The sequence below is a fragment of the Ornithorhynchus anatinus genome, chromosome 17 (assembly GCF_004115215.2).
Source record: "Ornithorhynchus anatinus isolate Pmale09 chromosome 17, mOrnAna1.pri.v4, whole genome shotgun sequence".
NCBI classification, from domain to species: Eukaryota; Metazoa; Chordata; class Mammalia; order Monotremata; family Ornithorhynchidae; genus Ornithorhynchus; species Ornithorhynchus anatinus.
The window spans coordinates 1,716,249-1,734,739 of NC_041744.1; the positions used below are offsets into that span (position 1 = coordinate 1,716,249).

The following is an 18,491-nucleotide window of genomic DNA, read 5'->3' on the forward strand; positions in this document are numbered from 1 at the left end:
ATCCCCCTTCTCAGCTTTCCGTTACCCCGGCCGTTGGGGAGAGAGCCCTCAATCCCCGGGATTGGGCGGGACCCAGGCCCTAGAGCGGCCCCGAAAGTCCCATCTCCCTCCGTGGCCGTTACCTCAGATTGGGCCCGACTTGGGCGGCCCCGTCGCCCGGCGCCAACCTGCAGCAACGACCCCCCCCCCCGGCCTCCCGCCGCCTCGTGTCCGAGGGATCCCGGGTCCGGGCGGGGGGGGGGGGGCCGGTGTGCAACGGCTCTGGAGCACGGACGAGGAAACTGAGGCCCGGAGATGTGACGTTACCCGGCGGCGAGTGGCAGAGCCGGGATTCAAACCCAGGTCCTCCGACTCACGGGCCCAGGCCCTTCCGCTAGGCTGTACCGCTTGCCGTCCGCACGGCCCGCTTTTCGTTGTTTTCAGCAGCACCTCTTGTTTAAAAAAAGCAAGAAAAAAGTCCCCCCTCCTCCCCCGGCGCCCACATCGGGGTTCTGAATAGAAACGTTTCTCCACCCATACCCGTCCTGCCCCCCGGTATCCAGTAGCAGAGTTCGAGGACGATACATATCAGCCTGTTCCTGGCAGCTCGGCCCGGGCTGGGCTTCCAACAGAGTGACTTGGTTGCAAGGAGAGCCCAGAAGAGACCCATCCCCCGTTTCGACCACAAACGTCTTTTGATAACTAGTAAAATTGGCAAGCGAAATGATTGAAAACATGTGAAAGGTAATTGGATCCGAGTTTCTGGTCCTACGTACTCCAGAAGTTTTCCCCCGTGTGGAAGCTCCGCTCTAAACGTTCTTCAGCAAATGAAAACACGGAAATCTCACGTTCTGGCCGCCGCGCCGATTCCCCGTCCGTGCAGCGGCGGGCTGGCTTTGAGAGGTCGGAGGCCGCTTGGCTTTGGGGCTCCCGCGGAGCCGTAGTGGGAGAGAGTTCAGTTCGGCCCCGGCGAAGCAGAGAATTGACTGCCAGTTGGCGCTTGCCAGACTCCCAGTTTCCTTGGAATACTTTCTCCTGTTCTCTCCCAGTTGGCCCTCACGAGACCCCCAACTTCCTTGGAATGCTTCCATTTGCTCCCGCTTTCCTTGGAACACTTCCTCCTGTTCTCTCCCAGTTTCCCAGGAACACTTCCTCCCATTCACCTCCCCATTTGCCCGTACCAGACTCCCCGTTTCCTGAGAATGCTTCCTCCTTTTCGTTCCCAGTTTCCCGGGAACGCTTCCTCCTGTTCTCTCCCACTTTACCATGGACAGACTTCCGGTTTCCTGGGAACTCTTCCTCTTCTTCACTCCCATTTTCCTGGGATCGCCTCCTTCCCGTCACCCCCAGTTTCCTTGGACGCGTTTCCTCCTGGGCACCCCACGTTTCTGGGAATTCCTCCTTTTACTTTTATGGTATTTTTTTAAGCGCTTACTGTGCGTCAGGCGTCGTACTAAGCGCTGGGGTAAACGCAAGCTAATCAGGTCGGACAGAGTCCGTATTCCAACGGGAGGCTCACGGTCTTAGATGAGGTAACCGAGGCACAGAGAAGCGAAGTGACTTGCCCAAAGTCGCACGGCAGCCACGCGGTGGGGCCGGGATTAGAACACAGCTCCTTCTAACTCCCAGGCCCGGGATCTAGCCACGAGGCCACGCCGCCTTCCACCTGCTCTCTCCCAATTTCCTGGGAATGCTTCCTCCCGTTCACCCCCGTTTCCTGGGAAAACTTCCTCGGGTTCACCCCCACCCCCCCCCCAGTTTGCCCTCACCAGACGTCCACTTTTTCCCGCGAATATCCCTCCGGCCATTCACTCCTCTTTGCACGTCCCCAGACTCGGCTTCCTCTCCGTTGCCGAAGTCGGGCCACCTTTAGAAACTCACACAATTTCTCAATAGTCCTCTGTTCTCATTCTGATCCAAATGATGATGTGGCATCTGCTAAGCGCCTCCTCTGGGTCGAGTGTTGCACTGAGCGCTACGGCGTCCGCCCGTGGCCTCCGTCGGCCGTGAGTCAGCGTCGGCCCCGCGGGGAGGTTATTTAGGGGCCGGGAGCGCGTGTGGCTACTGAAGGCCCAGCCTCTGTAACAGTAATAATCGTGGCATTTGTTAAACGCTTACCGCGTGCCAGGCACCGTACTGAGCACTGGGGTGGGGCCGAGCAGATCGGGTTGGTCACCATCCCTGTCCCACACGGGGCTCACGGTTTCCATCAGATAGGGTCCCTGAGGCCCTGAGAAGTGAAGTGACTTGCCCGAGGTCACGCGGCAGACAAGTGGCAGAGCCGGGATTAGAACCCGTGACCTCGAATGGGTTCTGACCCCCCGTTTCCCAGATGAGGCCCAGAGAAAAGTCAGGTGACTCACCCAAGGTCATCCGGCAGGCACCCGGTAGATCCAGGGCGTCCCCGGCCCGCGCCTTCTCCTCCATCCCGCCCCGCTTCCTCTCGGTCCCCGCATCAGTTGCCCTCCCACAGCCTCGGCCCCGCCAGCGGATCCCTTCCGGCTCCTCTTTCGTTTTGCGCGGTCGCTTCCGGGAAGCGGGCGTTCTGCGGCCTTTTTGCTCGGAGCGGGGTCTGTCCAAATTCCCAGTTCATTCGCCCCTCGCCTGGCGTCCGGCCGTAAGTGGGGCCGGACAGGAGGAGGCCCGGAGGAGAGCCGCGAGGAGCTTCGTGGGCTAATTAAAACGCGCGAAAAGCGGTTACAGGTAGAGGTCTTCTACTGCAAGACCTAGGTGCGACTTCGCCCCCAGTCCTCGCCCCCACCCCAGAAAGTAGCGGTTTCCAGATGAAGTTATTAGCACTTACGTGAAAGCTTTTAACTCTTCTTCTCACTCGTCCCACCTGGGCGCCGCGGCTGCCCAATCCGGAGGAGGAAAGTTGGGTCAGTGAAGGGTCACGCAGCTCCTCAGTTCTGTCTGAGGGGCCTCTGGAATGGCCAAAGCCAAGGAATGAATGGCCAACAGAAAGATTTCTGCCCCCTCACCTCCCACCAAGAAGGAGGCGAGTTTATAATAATAATAATAATAATAATAATAATGTTGGTATTTGTTAAGCGCTTACTATGTGCCGAGCACTGTTCTAAGCACTGGGCTAGATACAGGGTCATCGGGTTGGCCCACTCGAGGCTCACAGTTTTAACCCCCATTTTACAGATGAGGTCGCTGAGGCACCGAGAAGTCAAGTGACTTGCCCAAAGTCACGCAGCTGACAGGTGGCCGAGCGGGGATTCGAACCCATGACCCCCGACTCCTAAGCCCGCGCTCTTTCCACTGAGCCACGCTGCTTCTCTGTCAGCATGTCGTGTCAGGGGCGAGTGCAGAAGCAGAGCAGCCTAATGGAAAGAACTCAGGCCTGGGTTCTAATCCAGGGCCCCACAGCTTCCTGTCATGTGTCATTGGGCAAGTAATGATAAGTATTTAACAGTAAATGCTATTTTTTTTTAAGCGGTTCTATGCTCGTGGGCAGGAATATGTCTGTTTATTGTTGGATTATAATCTCCAAAGTGCTTAATACAGTACTCTGCACACGGAAAGCACTCAATAAATAATAATAATAATTATAGTATTTATTAAGCGCATACTATGTGCCAGGCACTGTACAAGGCGTGGCTCAGTGGAAAGAGCCCAGGCTTGGGAGTCAGAGGTCATGGGTTTGAATCCAAGCTCTGCCACTTGGCCGCTGTGTGTCTGTGGGGAATTCACGCGACTTCTCGGTACCTCAGTGACCTCATCCGTAAAATGGGGATTAACTGTGAGCCTCACGTGAGACAACCTGATTACCCTGTATCTACCCCTGCGCTTAGAACAGTGCTCTGCACACAGTAAGCGCTTAACAAGTACCAACATTATTATTATTATTACAAGCAAACCAGGTTGGACAGAGTCCGTGTCCCGCACGGGGCTCACAGTCGCAATCCCCATTTTGGAGATGAGGCAACTGAGGCACGGAGAAGTGAAGCGACTCGCCCAGGATCACGCAGCGGAGAGGTGGTGGAGCCGGGATCCGAAGAACCCGGGTTCTTCCGACTCCCAGGCCCGTGTTCTACCCACCGTGCCACGCTGCTTCTCGCCAAGATGGAATGAACGAATGAATGAAAACGCGTACTGTCCCCCGGGTATTCTGTTAAGCCCTGGGGTAGATACCGGGTTGTCAGGTCGGACAAAGTCCGTGTCCCCCAAGGGGCTCGCCGTCTTCATCCCCATTTCATAGATGAGGTGACTGCCCGGCTGTCAGTCGGTCAGCGGCGTTTATTGAGTGCTCGCTTTGTAGAGCGCTGTAAGAAGCAGCCGTGGCTCAGTGGAAAGAGCACGGGCTTTGGAGTCAGAGGTCATGGGTTCGAATGCCGGCTCGGCCACCTGTCAGCTGTGTGACTTTGGGCGAGTCACTTAACTTCTCGGTGCCTCGGTTACCGCATGTGTAAAATGGGGATTAAGACTGCGAGCCCCACGTGGGACCACCTGATTCCCCCGTGTCTACCCCAGCGCTTAGAACAGTGCTCGGCACATAGTGAGCGCTTCACAGATACCAACATCATTATTATTATTATTACTAAGCGTTGGGGAAAGTGCAGTGCCGTAGCGTTGGCGGACTCTGTCCGTGCCCACGAGAAGCTGACAGTCTACACGGGGAGGACGGACATTAAAATAAATTGCAGCGAGGGGAGATGGTAGAGTAAAGAAGCCAAAGGAGGGAGATGCTTCAGTATCAAAGCCACTGAACCGTGCCCCCTTCTCAGCCCCTCTTTTTAGCCCTCTTCCTCCTTTCTCTATCTCCTCCTTTTCCTTTTCCCTGCCCTGCTTCTCTTCCTCCTCCTCCTCTCCCCTCCTTCTCCTCCTCTCCCCGCTCCCAGACGGGTGCGAGTGGCCCCCCGAACCGCGGCCTCACACCCCCTGGCGCTCTTAGCGCCTCTGCTTGTCTGCTGCGCCCTGTTCCTCATTAGGTGACCGAGACTTGCCTGATGAAACAGTCTCTCGCATCTTACTGCTTAAATGAGTGTCTAGCAAGTGTTTTGGGAAGTGCGGCGCTTGTCTGGGAGAGTTAGCATTTTGGGTCGTTTTAAGTGGAGGAGGAGGAGGAGGAGGAGCGCTCCGGTTTTTTCAGTCCGGTTTCTCGTCCCGCTCCCGAGGGCCCGGGGATCGCCCAAGAACAAGTGGCAAAGCCGGGGGCTTATTGGAGCAGGGGCTCAGGCGGGGTGAGCTCCAATCGGTCGATCAAACGCATCTATCGGGCGCTCGCCCTGTGCGGCGCACTGGACGAAATGTTCGGGAGAGTACGGTATATCGATAGAACTGAGTTGGTAGACACTTCCCCTGCCCGCAGCGAGCTTACGGACTAGAGGGGGAGGCAGGCGTTAATATAAAGAAATAAATGATATGGACGTAAGTGCTTTGGGGCCGAGCGGAGGGGTGAATAGAGGGAGCAGATCAGGGTGACGCAGAAGGGAGTGGGAGAAAAGGAAATGAGGGCTTGGTAGGGGGAGGCCTCTTGGAGGAGATGGGCCTTTAGTAAGGCTTGGAGGTGGGGAGAGGGATTGTCTGTCGGATATAAAGAAGAAATAGTAATAATAATAATGGCATCTGTTAAGCGCTTACTATGTGCAAAGCACTGGTCTAAGCGCTGGGGAGGATACAAGGTGATCAGGTTGTCCCACGTGGGGCTCACAATCTTAATCCCCATTTTACACATGGGGTGACCGAGGCCCGGGGAAGTGAATGGCTTGCCCAAGGTCACCCAGCCGACAAGTGCCCGAGCCGGGATTCGAACCCATGACCTCTGACTCCCAGGCCCGGGCTCTTTCCACTGAGCCGCGCTGCTTATCTAAACGAAGGCCAGAGGCAGGACGAAGGTGAGAAGCCGGCGGTGAGTTAGATGAGATGGCGGTGGAGTCCTGGCCTCCTCCACCGCGATGACTTCGGGCGGGAGAATTGGTTCTCCCAGTCCAGTGGCACCGGGGCACTTGGAGCGGGGCACCCTCGAGTCCACCTCCGGCGACCCAGGCGGGCAGCCGGGCAGCGAGGAATCACCCCTGGGGCCGGGCAGAGGAAGTGCTGCTCCCCCTCAAGGACCACCCCGTCAGCCGGGAGCCCTCGGAGCCTGGGGAGATGTCGACTCTCCGCGTCTCACTTTTCTTGCCGGGTGCTCTTAAAGGGATTCCTCATCCCGATTCCTCACGACAGCTTCCCGCGAGACCCTACCTCCTGCTGGTTCCCGGGAGCAAAAGAGGGTGCTGTCCTTCCCCCCCCTGAGGATTTTGTCTGCATCTCCACCAAAGAGTAGACAGAAATGCATCTGTTATGCCTACCCAAAAGACGACGATTCCAGTTCTCTCCCTCTCTCTCTCTCTCTCTCTCTCTCTCTCTGTGTCGCTCTCTCGCTCGCACACCTGTGCCTAAATTCGGTTGGCTCAAGTCCGTGTATTTGGCAGTGACATAGTCATGAGTTTTGCTGGTGCCCAGGGCGGGAGCAGAGCTGGGATTATTGCGAGGCCCCTTGGTGGAATGGGAAACAGGTCTGGGACTTCTTCGGCGGCGATGAAGAGCAGCCCGCCCGCATTTATCGACCACCTGTTCGATAAAGACCTTCGCTCCGGGCCCCGAAGGGGGCTAGGTGGCCCAGAGTCGGGCACCCCCCGTTTGCTTACCGGTCCCGAGCCCCCCTCCCGTACGTCCCTACCTGGGAGGCGGTGCCCAGAGCTTCGATGCCGGGGGGGGGCGCTTAGGGACGGGGGACCCTCGGGTCCGCCTCTGGGGACCCAGAGGGGCAGCGGGCGTCTGTCTGGGGCTGGACGGGGGGCGGCAGGGCAGGGGTGGGGCCCACCTCTGGGTGATCCTCCACCTCTGGAGTCCCCGTGGCCGGCAGGGCCACCTTCCAGGCCCTCGCCGGGCCGGCTGCGGCTCGCGCATCCGGTGGGCCGGCTGGCCGGGCGAACCGAGGAGAGTAGCTGGCCCCGGGGCTTCGCGAGCGGGCGGCCGGCACGGGAAGGGCCCGACGGCCTCGTGGTGGCCCCCCGGCCGTGCCCCTTCCGTCATCGTCGAGTCTGGGCGTGTGCCTCTCTGGGATTCTAGGGTTATTAAGCGCCCGTTGTGTGCCCGGCGCGGGGTCGAGGCAGGATATCTGGGTCTGATGACGCTGTTCCCGTCCCACCTTTTCCTACGTCGAAGAGGGAAGGTGAGCGGACCCCCGTATCACAGAGAAGGAAACTGAGGCCCAGAGAGGTCGCTGAGCTCAGGCCAGGATCCTGGTCTCCGCAGCGCCTCTCCGCCTCCCCGCCTGCGCTCTTCCCACTGGGCTACGCTGCCTCTTCCCTGGCCGTCCACCCAAGCGGGATCTCACACCCTCCCCGTCCCAGATTCTCTGCGGACGCCGCGTTAGGTTTCCCCCAAGGTCCCTCCGCCCCTCCGGCGGTCAGGCAGACGATTTTCCCTTTCATCTTCTTTTTTCAAGTTCCATATACGTCTTCTGTCTTGTTTCATAACGAGGTTTTTCTTCCCGGTTACTCCTCTCGACGTCTGCTTCTTTTCCTTAAATATAGGCGCCCAAGTCATCCTCCTCCTGACCAGATTGTTTGTATTTCTGAAAAGCCTTCTGCTTATCTGTTATTGCTCTCTGGCTCTCGCTCTCTCTCTCTCTCTGTCTCTCTGTCTCTCTCTCCCTCTGCCTGCTTAACCACATTGCTTTCTGCTGCTCTTTTCTAGTCACCACCGCTTAACTGGGCCACGTTTCAAATGCGGTCTACCAAACCGTTAAACGCTTCCCTCCTCTGTGCAGTCGAGCTGACATCTGTTGCGGAATTCTGGCCCACGTTCCCCCGTTGGACGTGTCGGGCCAAGGCTTTCCTGAAAGCCAGAAGTGACGGGGGGGGGGGAGCGGCGAGGGGGGGGTGGCCCATCTCCCCCCCCGCACGGTGGTCCCCGTCTCCAGTGACCCCATCCGGTCTGGCCCGTTTCAGGGGAACGAGTCGGTCCCCGCTCGCCTCGCGGACCCGGTCGGCGTCTTCTGTGAAGAGCGAGCCCACGGCTACGCGTGCGGGTGGGCCTCGGGGGGAAGCGGATTGAGGCGTTCTCGGTTTGTGAGCCCCGGGAGGGTCAGGGACACGGCGTGTGATTCGATCGTCTCGTCCCCGGCGCGGGGCTCGGCGCTCGGCCCCACGGTCATTTTTCTGTCGGGCCCTTCGGTCGCTGGGAGGGAGCTGGGGCTCCCGGGGGGCTGGCCCTTCCTCCGCCCCCCCCTTCGCCCTCGAGGCAGAAACGCGGCAGGATTTCCGTGCCCGCGGCCGGCACCTGGGACGTGGGGGCAGAGCGCCGGCTGGCTCCGACACGTGCCCCGGCAGCGCGGGTCGGCAAACGGCCGAGGAGCCAGCGGCCCCCGCCGCCCGGGGTCGGCCCGTGGTGCCGCGCCGGGTCCACCCGCCGCACGGGCCCGGAGGTGGGCTTGGCGGACCGGTCCCCGGCGAGGGGCCCCGCGGCCTCTGGCGGCCGGGCACTGCTCCCAAAAGATCACGGGTCCCCCGTGGGGGGAAAGGAAGGGCTCTGACCCCCCCCCCCACTCCTCCTACTCGAGTCTTAAACACAAATCTGATTTGGACTCCCACATCAAAGCGCAGCCTCTGCTCCCCCGCTTGACTGCCAGCGCCTCGAAGGCAGCAACCGTGGAGTCTACTGACTCCGCCGTGCTTTTTGAAGTGCTCCGTTTGGCGGTCTGTATTCTGGTGCTCGGACAGTAGCCACAGAGTTAAACGTGGGCCCGGAGACATCCCGACCCCCCCCCCCCACGGAAAGGCCTCGGGGAGTCCTCGTGGTATCCCTGGTGGCTTGCTGCTCTCATAAAGGAGAAGCGGCGTGGCGAAGTGGAAAGAGCCCAGAGGACTTGGGTTCCGATCCCCCCTCTGCCACCTGTCTGCTGTGACACCTCGGACCGGTAACTTCACATCTCCGGGCCTCCGTTTCCCCATCCGCGAAACGGAGACCCGACACCCGTTCCCATTCCCATTTAGACCTTGAGCCCCACGAGGGACAGATTCCGAGTCCGACCTGATGGACTCGTATCTATCCCGATGCTTAGTACGGCGCTTGGCACCTACCACAGTCAATCACTAGAATCAGTATTCCGTCGCGCCTTCCCGGAAACGTGCGTGCTACCGAGGCTTCGGCCCTCGGAGACTCGGTCGGGTTCCCGTTCGGCTCGCGGGTTCGCCGGGTTTTCCGTCGTCGCTCGGCCCTCCGGCGGTGTGTGTGGACACCTCACCGTGGCGTCCCTCCGCCGCCCGCCGCGAGCGCGGCCGTGTCGGGCGGACGGGGGGTGGTCTCTCTCCCCTGGCGCGGCGGCCACTTACGGTCTTGGTTTCTGTTTCTCTCTTTTCCCCGACAGAGAGAGCTCGACGCCACAGCGACGGTGTTGGCCAACCGACAAGATGAAAGTGAGCAGTCTCGAAAGAGGCTCATCGAGCAAAGTCGAGAGTTCAAGAAGAACACTCCAGAGGTGAGGCGAAACGCGATCCGGGAGAAGCGCCTCGGCCCCGCCAACGGGCCTCGTTTCGGCCTGGAGCCGGGTCCGCGGGATAGACCCCCGGCCGGTCGGGCCGGAGCCGGGCCCGGCCCTCCCCCACGGCGCGGGCCGGGCCGTCAGGCGTGCGGAGGTGGGGTGCCGCGCCCCGACAGAGCCGCGGTTCCGGCTGTGAGCGCTGGCCTCGGCGAGGCCAGCGGCGCGTTGGCTCGGGCACTATTGCGGATTTCAGGTTTCAGGCCCGTGCCCTTCTCGGGTGGTCATCCCGGAGGCCGGGCCCGATCCCGGCAGGTCCGGTCGTGCTCCCCCGACCCGCGGTTCCGGCCGCAGCGAGAGACGAAGACCCTTGGCCGGATCGGAGGGCTGGCAACGCTTGCGTCCCACGGACCCGCCGTGGCTCCCCGTTTTGGCCCGGGGCTGCGGGGGCGGGAGCGGGACGGGACGCGCGTCTCGACGAGGGGAGGACCGGGAGGGCGTAGAAGAGCTACGGGACCGGATTGCCACCGACGAGAGGCTCATTCTGTGCCGCGGGGGGTGACCCCTGCGGTCTGGCCAGAGCGTCCGGCTCAGACGTCCGTTCGTTCGTTCAGCCGTGTTTATTGAACGCTTACTGTGTGCAGAGCACTGTCCTGAGCACTTGGGAGAGTACAGAACAGCAGCGGACACATTCCCTGCCCACGAGCGGCTCACAGTCTGGAGGGGGAGACGGACATTAATACATAAAAATCAATCAGTTACCGACGTATACACGTGCTGTGGGGGTGGGAGGAAGGATGAATAAAGGGAGCAAGTCAGGGCGGCGCAGAGGGGAGTGGGAGAAGAGAAGAGGAGGGCTCAGGGAAGGCGTCTTGGAGGAGATGGGCCTTCGATAAGGTTTTGAAGCGGGGGAGAGCGATCGTCTGCTGATATGAAGAGGGAGGGCGTTCCAGGCCAGAGGTGGGATTTTGGCGAGAGGTCGGTGGTGACATAGATGAAGTGGACGCCACGGGGCCCGTCGCCCAGCGGGCACCGATGGACAGGTTTCGTCCTTCCCACGCCCGCGTTGGCACTCTGTTAGTTTCGGCTGGGCTCTGGGCGTCGGGGGACAGGACAGGCCCGGTTCCCGCTCTCTCTGCCTCGCTCGCTCTCTTGCCCTCCTGCTCTGTGTCTCTCTATCTCCTGCTCTCCGTCTCCGTCTCTCTGGGCGTTTACGTGATCCTTGTCCGTGGGCTGCCTTTCCCGAGGACGGGTTACTTCCGTGAAACTGGCTCCAAATGGGCCCAACCGTCCTCCGCCCTCCCCCGCCGCGCGACGCCCCGTCCGAGATTCTCGCCGCCCGACGGGAGTTGCCGCCGGGTCTCCCCTGTCTGACCCTCCCCGCCCGAGTCCCAGGGGCAGCTCTGTTGCGTTCAAAAAGAGGTGGGGAGCGGCGGTGCCGGCCCCTCGGGGGGTGACAGACGGCCCGGTGCCCGCCCTGCCGGTCTTCCGCCTCCTCCTCCCTCTTCGGATCTCTCCGCTTCACGTCTCCCAAACCCGGCCCGGTGGTTTTAGAGCTGCCTGCCCTGGACCGTCTGGTCCCCTCCCCTTGCGGCCCCCCTAAGCCGGTGCCCCCAAGGCGGCTTTTCACGTCCCCCTGCCCCCGTCCGGCTCCCGCCCTCCCTCCAGCAAGAGCCCCGGGTCGGAGCGGTCCGGTCCGGTCCGGCCTCGGCCTCGTCCGGCCCCGTGGGCGAGGGAGCCCCGTGTGCTGCGAGCCTTCCTCAGGCGTCTCCTTGGAGGCGACGGCCACGCGTACCCGCGCCGGTTCCGGGACCGCCCTCCCGCCGGACTGTCCCTGGGGGGGTCCCCGCACGCCCCGGCCCCGGGCGCCCCATCCCTCTCCTGACGGCGCCGTCCGGTCGTTCCGCCCCGTCCCCGAGAGCCACATCTCCCTCACGCGGGGCTTCCGCCTACGGGATCCCGCCCGCGGCCGTCAGCCCCGGGGCCGTCCCGAGCCCGGCCTGCCCCAGGGCCCCGGAGCCTACCCTCCCGCCCTTCCCTGGAGCGCCGCCAGGTCCATTCCACTGCTCCCGCGCCCGCCCGTCAACCCCGGCGGGGAAAGGAGCTCTTCGGAGGAGCCCGGGTTGAAGAAACCGAGTCAGATGGGCCCCTTCCCCACGAAGCCCGCCGGTCTCTCGGCTCCTCTGTGAACGCAGAGCATCCGCTGGCTTCCGAGGAGAAACGGGTGAAACCCAAGGCCCGGGGCTGAGCCCGGGCCTGGGAGTCAGTAGGTCGCGGGTTCCGTCCGGCTCCGCCACCTGTCCGCTGTGTCACCTTGGGCAAGTCGCCTCACCTCTAACAAATACCAGCCTTATTATTGTTCTCGGCGCCTCAGTTACCTCCTCCGTAAAATGGCGATGGAGACTCCGAGCCCCTTGTGGAACAGGGACCGGGTCCCACTAGGTTGGCTTGAATCCACCCCAGCGCTCAGTACAGTACCTGGCACAAACACCACGATCGTTGTTATTGTTGTCGTTGCTACTACTGCAGTGCTTGGCACAGAGTAAGCGCTTCACAGATGTTATCGTCATTGAGATTATCGTTAGGTCCGTGAAACTTTGAGGCCCGGCAGACTAACGAGGTCCGAATGCCCCTCGTGTTGGAAGCAGCACAGTGGAAACCGCACGGCGTAGTGGATAGAGCTCGGGCCTGGGAGTCAGAAGGTCACGGGTTCTAATCCCGGCTCCACCGCGCTTCTGCCGAATGGTCTTCGTCAAGTCGCTGCACTTCCCTGTGCCTCAGTTACCTCCTCTGTAAAATGGGGATCGAGACTGTGAGCCCCACGCGGGACAGGGACGGTGCCCTACCCGATTTGCTTGTATCCACCCTAGCGTTTAGTGCGGTGCCTGGCGCGCAGTAAGCACTTAACAAATACCGTTATCATTGTTATTATCATTATTATTATCATTAATAAGGTCCTTCTCGCTCCATCCCCCAGTGGAGCGGCCGTCTTGGACCCAAGCAGCCCCTTTGGATCCAAAAGCGGGGCCGCAGAGCCGAGGGGCCGCCCCGTCCCCACCCCCCCAGCCCGAGTCCCCTTCCCGGTCCCGGGCAGAGTCGAGAAGATCGGGGGGGGGAGATTTCCACCCCCACGATAGGAGATGAGGAGATATAATGAGAATAATCGGAATAAGATGAGAATAATGACGACGACGGTATTCGTTAAGCGCTTACTCGGTGCCAGGCACTCTTCTAAGCGCTTGGGGTGGATACAGGCCGGATCGGGTTGGACACGGTGCCCGTCCCACGTGGGGCTCACGGTCTCAGTCCCCGTGTCACGGTGAAGTGAGTGAGGTACGGGGAAGTGAAGTGACTTGCCCAAGGTCACCCGGCGGACAAGAGGCGCGGCCGGGCTTAGAACCCATGACCCTCTGACTCCCAGGAAATGACTCGCCCAAGGTCACGCGGCCGTCCCGAACGCAGATCTCCCGACTCGCAGCCGGACCCCCTCTCCGCCAGACCCCGACCCCATCCCGGTGAAGTCAGAGTTCTCCCCGCTCTATCATCTCGTCGCTCCGCCACGCCAACCCGACTCCCTGTTGGGATTATATCTGTAATTTATTTATTGGGGGCGTAGTTTATTATGGCGGTAATTCATTTATCGTAGCGCTAATTTATTTATCCGTATCAATGGCCGTCTCCTCCCGTGGACCGGAAGCTCGTTTTAAGGAGGGAACTTGTCTACCAATTCCGTTACACCGTTCTCCCCCAAGCGCTCAGCCCAGCGCTCCGCACACAGTAAGAGCGAGACAGATATCAGAGAAGCAGCGTGGCTCAGCGGAAAGAGCCCGGGCTTTGGAGTCCGAGGTCATGGGTTCGAATCCCGGCCCGGCCACCTGTCAGCCGTGTGACTTTGGGCGAGTCACTTAACTTCTCGGTGCCTCAGTGACCTCATCTGTAAAATGGGGATGAAGACTGTGAGCCCCACGCGGGACAGCCCGATTCCCCCGCGTCTACCCCAGCTCTTAGAACGGTGCTCGGCACATAGTAAGCGCTTAACGAAGACCAGCGTTATTATTATTATTATTATTATATCACCGATCGAGCGCGGACGAGCCCGTCCCAATTGAGGATTTCCTAGATTTCGGGGAGGTAGCCCCGTCTCGGGCCTCAGCGGGCGTGCGTTTAGGGTCCGCTGACCAGAACGACGGGGGTCCGGCCGTCCAGGCGGCGGGCTCGGCGCCCGGCCCGGGGTGGCGCACGCGGGCTAATAATAATAATAACGTGGGTATTCGTTAAGCGCTCACTATGTGCCGAGCACTGTCCTGAGCGCCGGGGTAGACGCGGGGGAATCGGGTTGTCCCCCGTGGGGCTCGCGGTCTTCATCCCCATTTTACAGATGAGGAAACTGAGGCACCGAGAAGTTAAGCGACTCGCCCAAAGTCACACGGCCGACAAGTGGCCGAGCCGGGCTAGCCGGCGTGGGCGCGGCCCCCCTCGGAGGCCCCCGTTGGGGAGCGGCTCCGGAGCCGGCCCGCGGTTCCCGGCCGGAGCTGGCGTTCCCCCCCCCCCCCCGCGTGACTCGGCTGCGGGTGGAAACGGTAGAAACACGGGCCCGGCCGGGAGAGGGGCGGGCGGGGGGGGGTTTCGCGTTCCCGGAACTGGTCGTTTTTCAAGTTAGGCCAATTGAACAGACGAGAGATTTGCGAGCGCGGGCCCCTCGGCCGGCGGGGTAAGGGGGGAGGCCTGTGAATCCGCAGCCCCGTCTCTTGGCGGGGCCCGGGGTTTGCAGGTTCGGTTAGAGAGGGCGGGACGGGGCGGACGACGGGGTGGTGGCGCCGAGGGTCACGGGAGGACTTTGCCTCCGGCCCCCAGGCGTATCGGCGCCCCCCGGCCCCCCCCGTGTTTCCGTTTTGGGCCCTCAGCGTGACGGCCAAACGCGGGAGGTCAGCAAACGTTCGGTCCCGTCCGGTGGGCGCTTACTGTGTGCGGAGCGCTGTACTGAGCGCTTGGGCGAGTACAGTGCCACGGTGAACAGTGACATTCCCTGCCCACGACGAGCTCACGGTCTGGCGGGGGGAGACGGACGTCAATACGAACAACTAAAATCACAGATACGGACAGAGGAGCGGAGCGTCAGGGCCAGGGACCGGCCTCCCCCTCCCTCTCCACTGCTCAGGGGTTGGTTGGGCCCCCGTCCTTCTTAATAGTGATAATTGCGGTATCTGTTTTTAAGCGATTAGTGATGATAATCACGTGGGACGACCTCATTCCCCTGTTTCTCCCCCCAGCGCTTAGAACGGCGCTCTGCACATAGTAAGCGCTTAACAGATACCAACATTATTATCAGTGACTCGCGGCTGCGGACCGACGTGCTGTGGGGGTCGAGGGAGCGGGGACTGGAGGTGCGAATCCGACTTCCCAGACGGGGAGACCGAGGCCCAGAGGAGTCGAGCGGCGGAGGCGGGATCGGCACCCGGGGCCTCCCGATTCCCAGTCCCGGGCTCTTTCCACTTCTCGGCAAGCAGCGTGGCTCGGTGGAAAGAGCCCGGGCTTGGGAGTCAGAGGTCGTGGGTTCCAATCCCGGCCCCGCCGCTCGTCGGCCGTGTGACTTCGGGCGAGTCACTTAACTTCTCCGTGCCTCAGTTCCCTCATCTGTAAAATGGGGATTAAAACCGTGAGCCCCACGTGGGACAGCCTGATCACCTTCTATCCCCCAGTGCTTAGAACAGCGCTTTGCGCGTAGTAAGCGCTTAACGAATACCACCGTTATCATTGTTATCATTGTTATCATCATCGTACCCTCCGTCCCGAGCCTCGGACGGGACGGTCCAGCTGGCCGCACGACCCCCGGGATGGCTAGGGCTGGTCCCCGTCCCTGACATCACTTAGGGGGCGGGGGTGAGGATGGGGACGGCAGGTTCGTCTATAATAATGATAATTACGGTACGTGTCAGGTGCTCACTGTGTGCCAAGCACTGTTCTAAACACCGGGGTAGATCCAAGGTAATCGAGCTGTCCCGGGTGGGGCTCGCGGTCTTAGTCCCCATTTCGCCGACGAGGTCACCGAGGCACAGGGAAGTGGAGTGGCTTGCCCAGGGTCGCACGGCAGACGCGGGGCGGAGCCGGGACCCGGTGGGGCCTCGAACCGGTCGGGTGACCCACCCGGCCGACTCCGCCGACCAGAGAGGGGACGCGGGAGGAGGGGGAGAGCACGGGGGTGCTCTCCGTCCCCACGAGGAGCAGCGGGACCTAGCGGGAATGAGCCCGGGCCTGGGCCTCAAGAGGATCCGAGCTCTAATCCCAGCTCCTCCGCTAGCCCGCTGTGTGACCTTGGGAAAGTCACTTCCCTGCGCCTCAGTTCAGTCGTCTGCGAGATGGGCATTCAAGCCGTGTTTTCCCTCCTACTTAGACTTTGAGCCCCATAAGGAGCCCGAGCATCTCTCGCGCACCCCAGCGCTCAGTTCAGGTCTGGGCACGTAGCGCTTAGAGAAGCAGCGTGGCTCGGTGGAAGGAGCCCGGGCTTGGGAGTCAGAGGCCATGGGTTCGAATGCCGGCTCTGCCACTTGTCAGCCGTGTGACTGTGGGCAGGTCACTTCTGTGCCTCAGTTACCTCATCTGTAAAATGGGGAATCACGTGGGCCAACCCGATGACCCCGTATCTCCCCCAGCGCTTAGAACAGTGCTCGGCACATAGTAAGCGCTTCACAAATACCAACATTGTTATCAGTATTACGTGTCAGCTGCGTGACTGTGGACAAGTCACTTCACTTCTCCGGGCCTCAGTTACCCCATCTGTAAAATGGGGATAAACTGTGAGCCTCACGTGGGACGACCTGATGACCCCGTATCTCCCCCAGCGCTTAGAACGGTGCTCCGCACCTAGTAAGCGCTGAACAGATACCGACATTATTAACAAAAAGAGCATCCATCGTCTCCTTCCACCTGGGCATTTGCGAATAGAAGGCATTCGGCCGGTGAGGGGACACAGCGCCAGCGCTTAGAACAGTGCCTGGCACATAGTGAGCACTTTAATACCGTAATTATGGAATATTATTATTACCTTTCTCCCCCAAAGTCAGGGCTCCGCAGGGGCCTCTGCTCTAAAAAAAACCCAGCTGCCTGGTAAATCCTCTTTTTTTTTTTTTTTTAAAGTCAACGAACCGATATGGAAGAACTCGAGTTAAGAGTAATTTTTATTTTAAAATTCTTTCGGCATTAACACATCTGCAGTGTTGATGAGTATACGGAAAAATGAAATTGTGCCTCTCTCCTGCCGCGTCTCCAGTGTGACAATAAATCAACTTCCCCCCCCACCTTTTAAAATGTCTGGCCTTATAATTTATGTTTGTCTAACCCATTACTGAATTCATAGTAGGTGTTTTAGTTGGCAGGCAGTGTTCCAGGGATTCTGTGGCCCTTTTTCCTTCTCTTTTCCACTCCCCCCCCCCCCCTTTTTTTTTTTTGAATGCAGAGCTTTCGTTCGTCTCTGTGATTACCAGTGGACTTTTCCCTTTCAAGTTGGGGATTGGAATCTCCTTTGATTCTGAAGGCGTTTCCCCTTTGCTGAAAGCAAGCGGAATTCCACGCACACCTCTAAATTGCGGTGACCTGGGTTTAGAAAGGGAGTCGTTAAAAATCTCTGTTTGGGGGAAATTCAGTAACAGTGTCGGTATTTGTTAAGCGCTTACTATAATAATGTTGGTATTTGTTAAGCGCTTACTATGTGCCGAGCACTGTTCTAAGCGCTGGGGTAGACACAGGGGAATCAGGATGTCCCACGTGGGGCTCACAGTCTTCATCCCCATTTTACAGATGAGGTAACTGAGGCACCGAGAAGTTAAGTGACTTGCCCACAGTCACACAGCTGACAAGTGGCAGAGCCGGGATTCGAACTCATGACCTCTGACTCCAAAGCCCGTGCTCTTTCCACTGAGCCACGCTGCTTCTCTAAACTAGAGCACCGTTCTAAGCGCTGGGAATCGATTCAGGTTCGGGAGGCGTGGGGGGGGGGGCGAGAGCAGGAGAGGGATGGGGAAGCCCTAGGGGCGATTTGGACCCCCACGGTTCATTCATTCATTCAATAGTATTTACTGAGCGCTTACTATGTGCAGAGCACTGGACTGAGCGCTCGGAATGTACAGATCGGCAACAGATAGAGACGGTCCCCGCCGTCTGACGGGCTCGCGGTCTAATCGGGGGAGACGGACAAGAACGGTGGCAATAAGTAGAGTCAAGGGGAAGAACATCTCGTAAAAACAATGGCAAATAAGTCGAATCGGGGTGATGTACATCTCATTCAACAGAATAAATAGGGTGATGAGGATCTGTACAGTCGAGCGGACCAGTACGGCGCCGAGGGGGTGGGACGGGGGGGGGGGGAGGTTAGGAGAAGACGCGTCTGTTTATGGATTAGGTTCTGTGTTTTACGTGCAGGAGGAAATCGGAGGCTTGCCGGGATCTTCTATCTAGATGATCAAAACGGTCTCTGTCGTTGATGATGATGCTTCGGTTCTAAGTCGGAATGAAAACGCCTCCAGGACATTACTCCGGTAGATCTGGTCAGTCCCACTGAGAGCTTTCTGCCTGTATCGAGCGCTTTCTGTAAGCTGAGCATTCGCTCAGTAGTATTTGTTGAGCGCTTACTATGTGCAGAGCACTGTACCGAGCGCTTGGAACGAACACGTCGGCGACAGGTGGAGACGGTCCCTGCCGTTGGACGGGCTCACGGTCTAATCGAGCACTGTTCTAAGCCCTTGGGAGAGCGCAGCGCAACAGAGTTCAGTCAGTTGTATTGCTGGAGCGCTCACAGCGTGCAGAGCACACTTGGGAGAGTACAGACAAACGCCTCTCCATCGGCTGTAAAGCCCCTCGCCCCCTCCTACCTCACCCCGCTTGGCGCCTTCTCCAACCCAGCCCGCACGCTTCGCTCCTCTGGTGCTAATCTTCTCGCTGTTCGAAGCGCTGGGGTGGATGCCGGGTCGCCAGGTGGTCCCACGTGGGGCTCACAGTCCGAATCCCCATTTCACAGATGAGGTCGCCGAGGCCCAGAGAAGTA

The 18,491-nt window shown here is 59.9% G+C and overlaps 1 protein-coding gene across 5 annotated transcripts in view; it reads left to right on the forward strand.

Moving 5' to 3' along the window:
* The window catches only part of CUX1 (cut like homeobox 1), a 204,190-nt gene that overhangs the window by 44,868 nt on the left and 140,831 nt on the right, over nt 1-18,491 (forward strand). For all 5 annotated transcript variants that reach the window (XM_029082234.2, XM_039914459.1, XM_029082236.2 and 2 more), the window contains exon 2: nt 9,344-9,454. In XM_029082234.2, the coding sequence (XP_028938067.1) occupies nt 9,344-9,454 (111 nt within the window). The remainder of the gene's footprint in view (nt 1-9,343; nt 9,455-18,491) is intronic.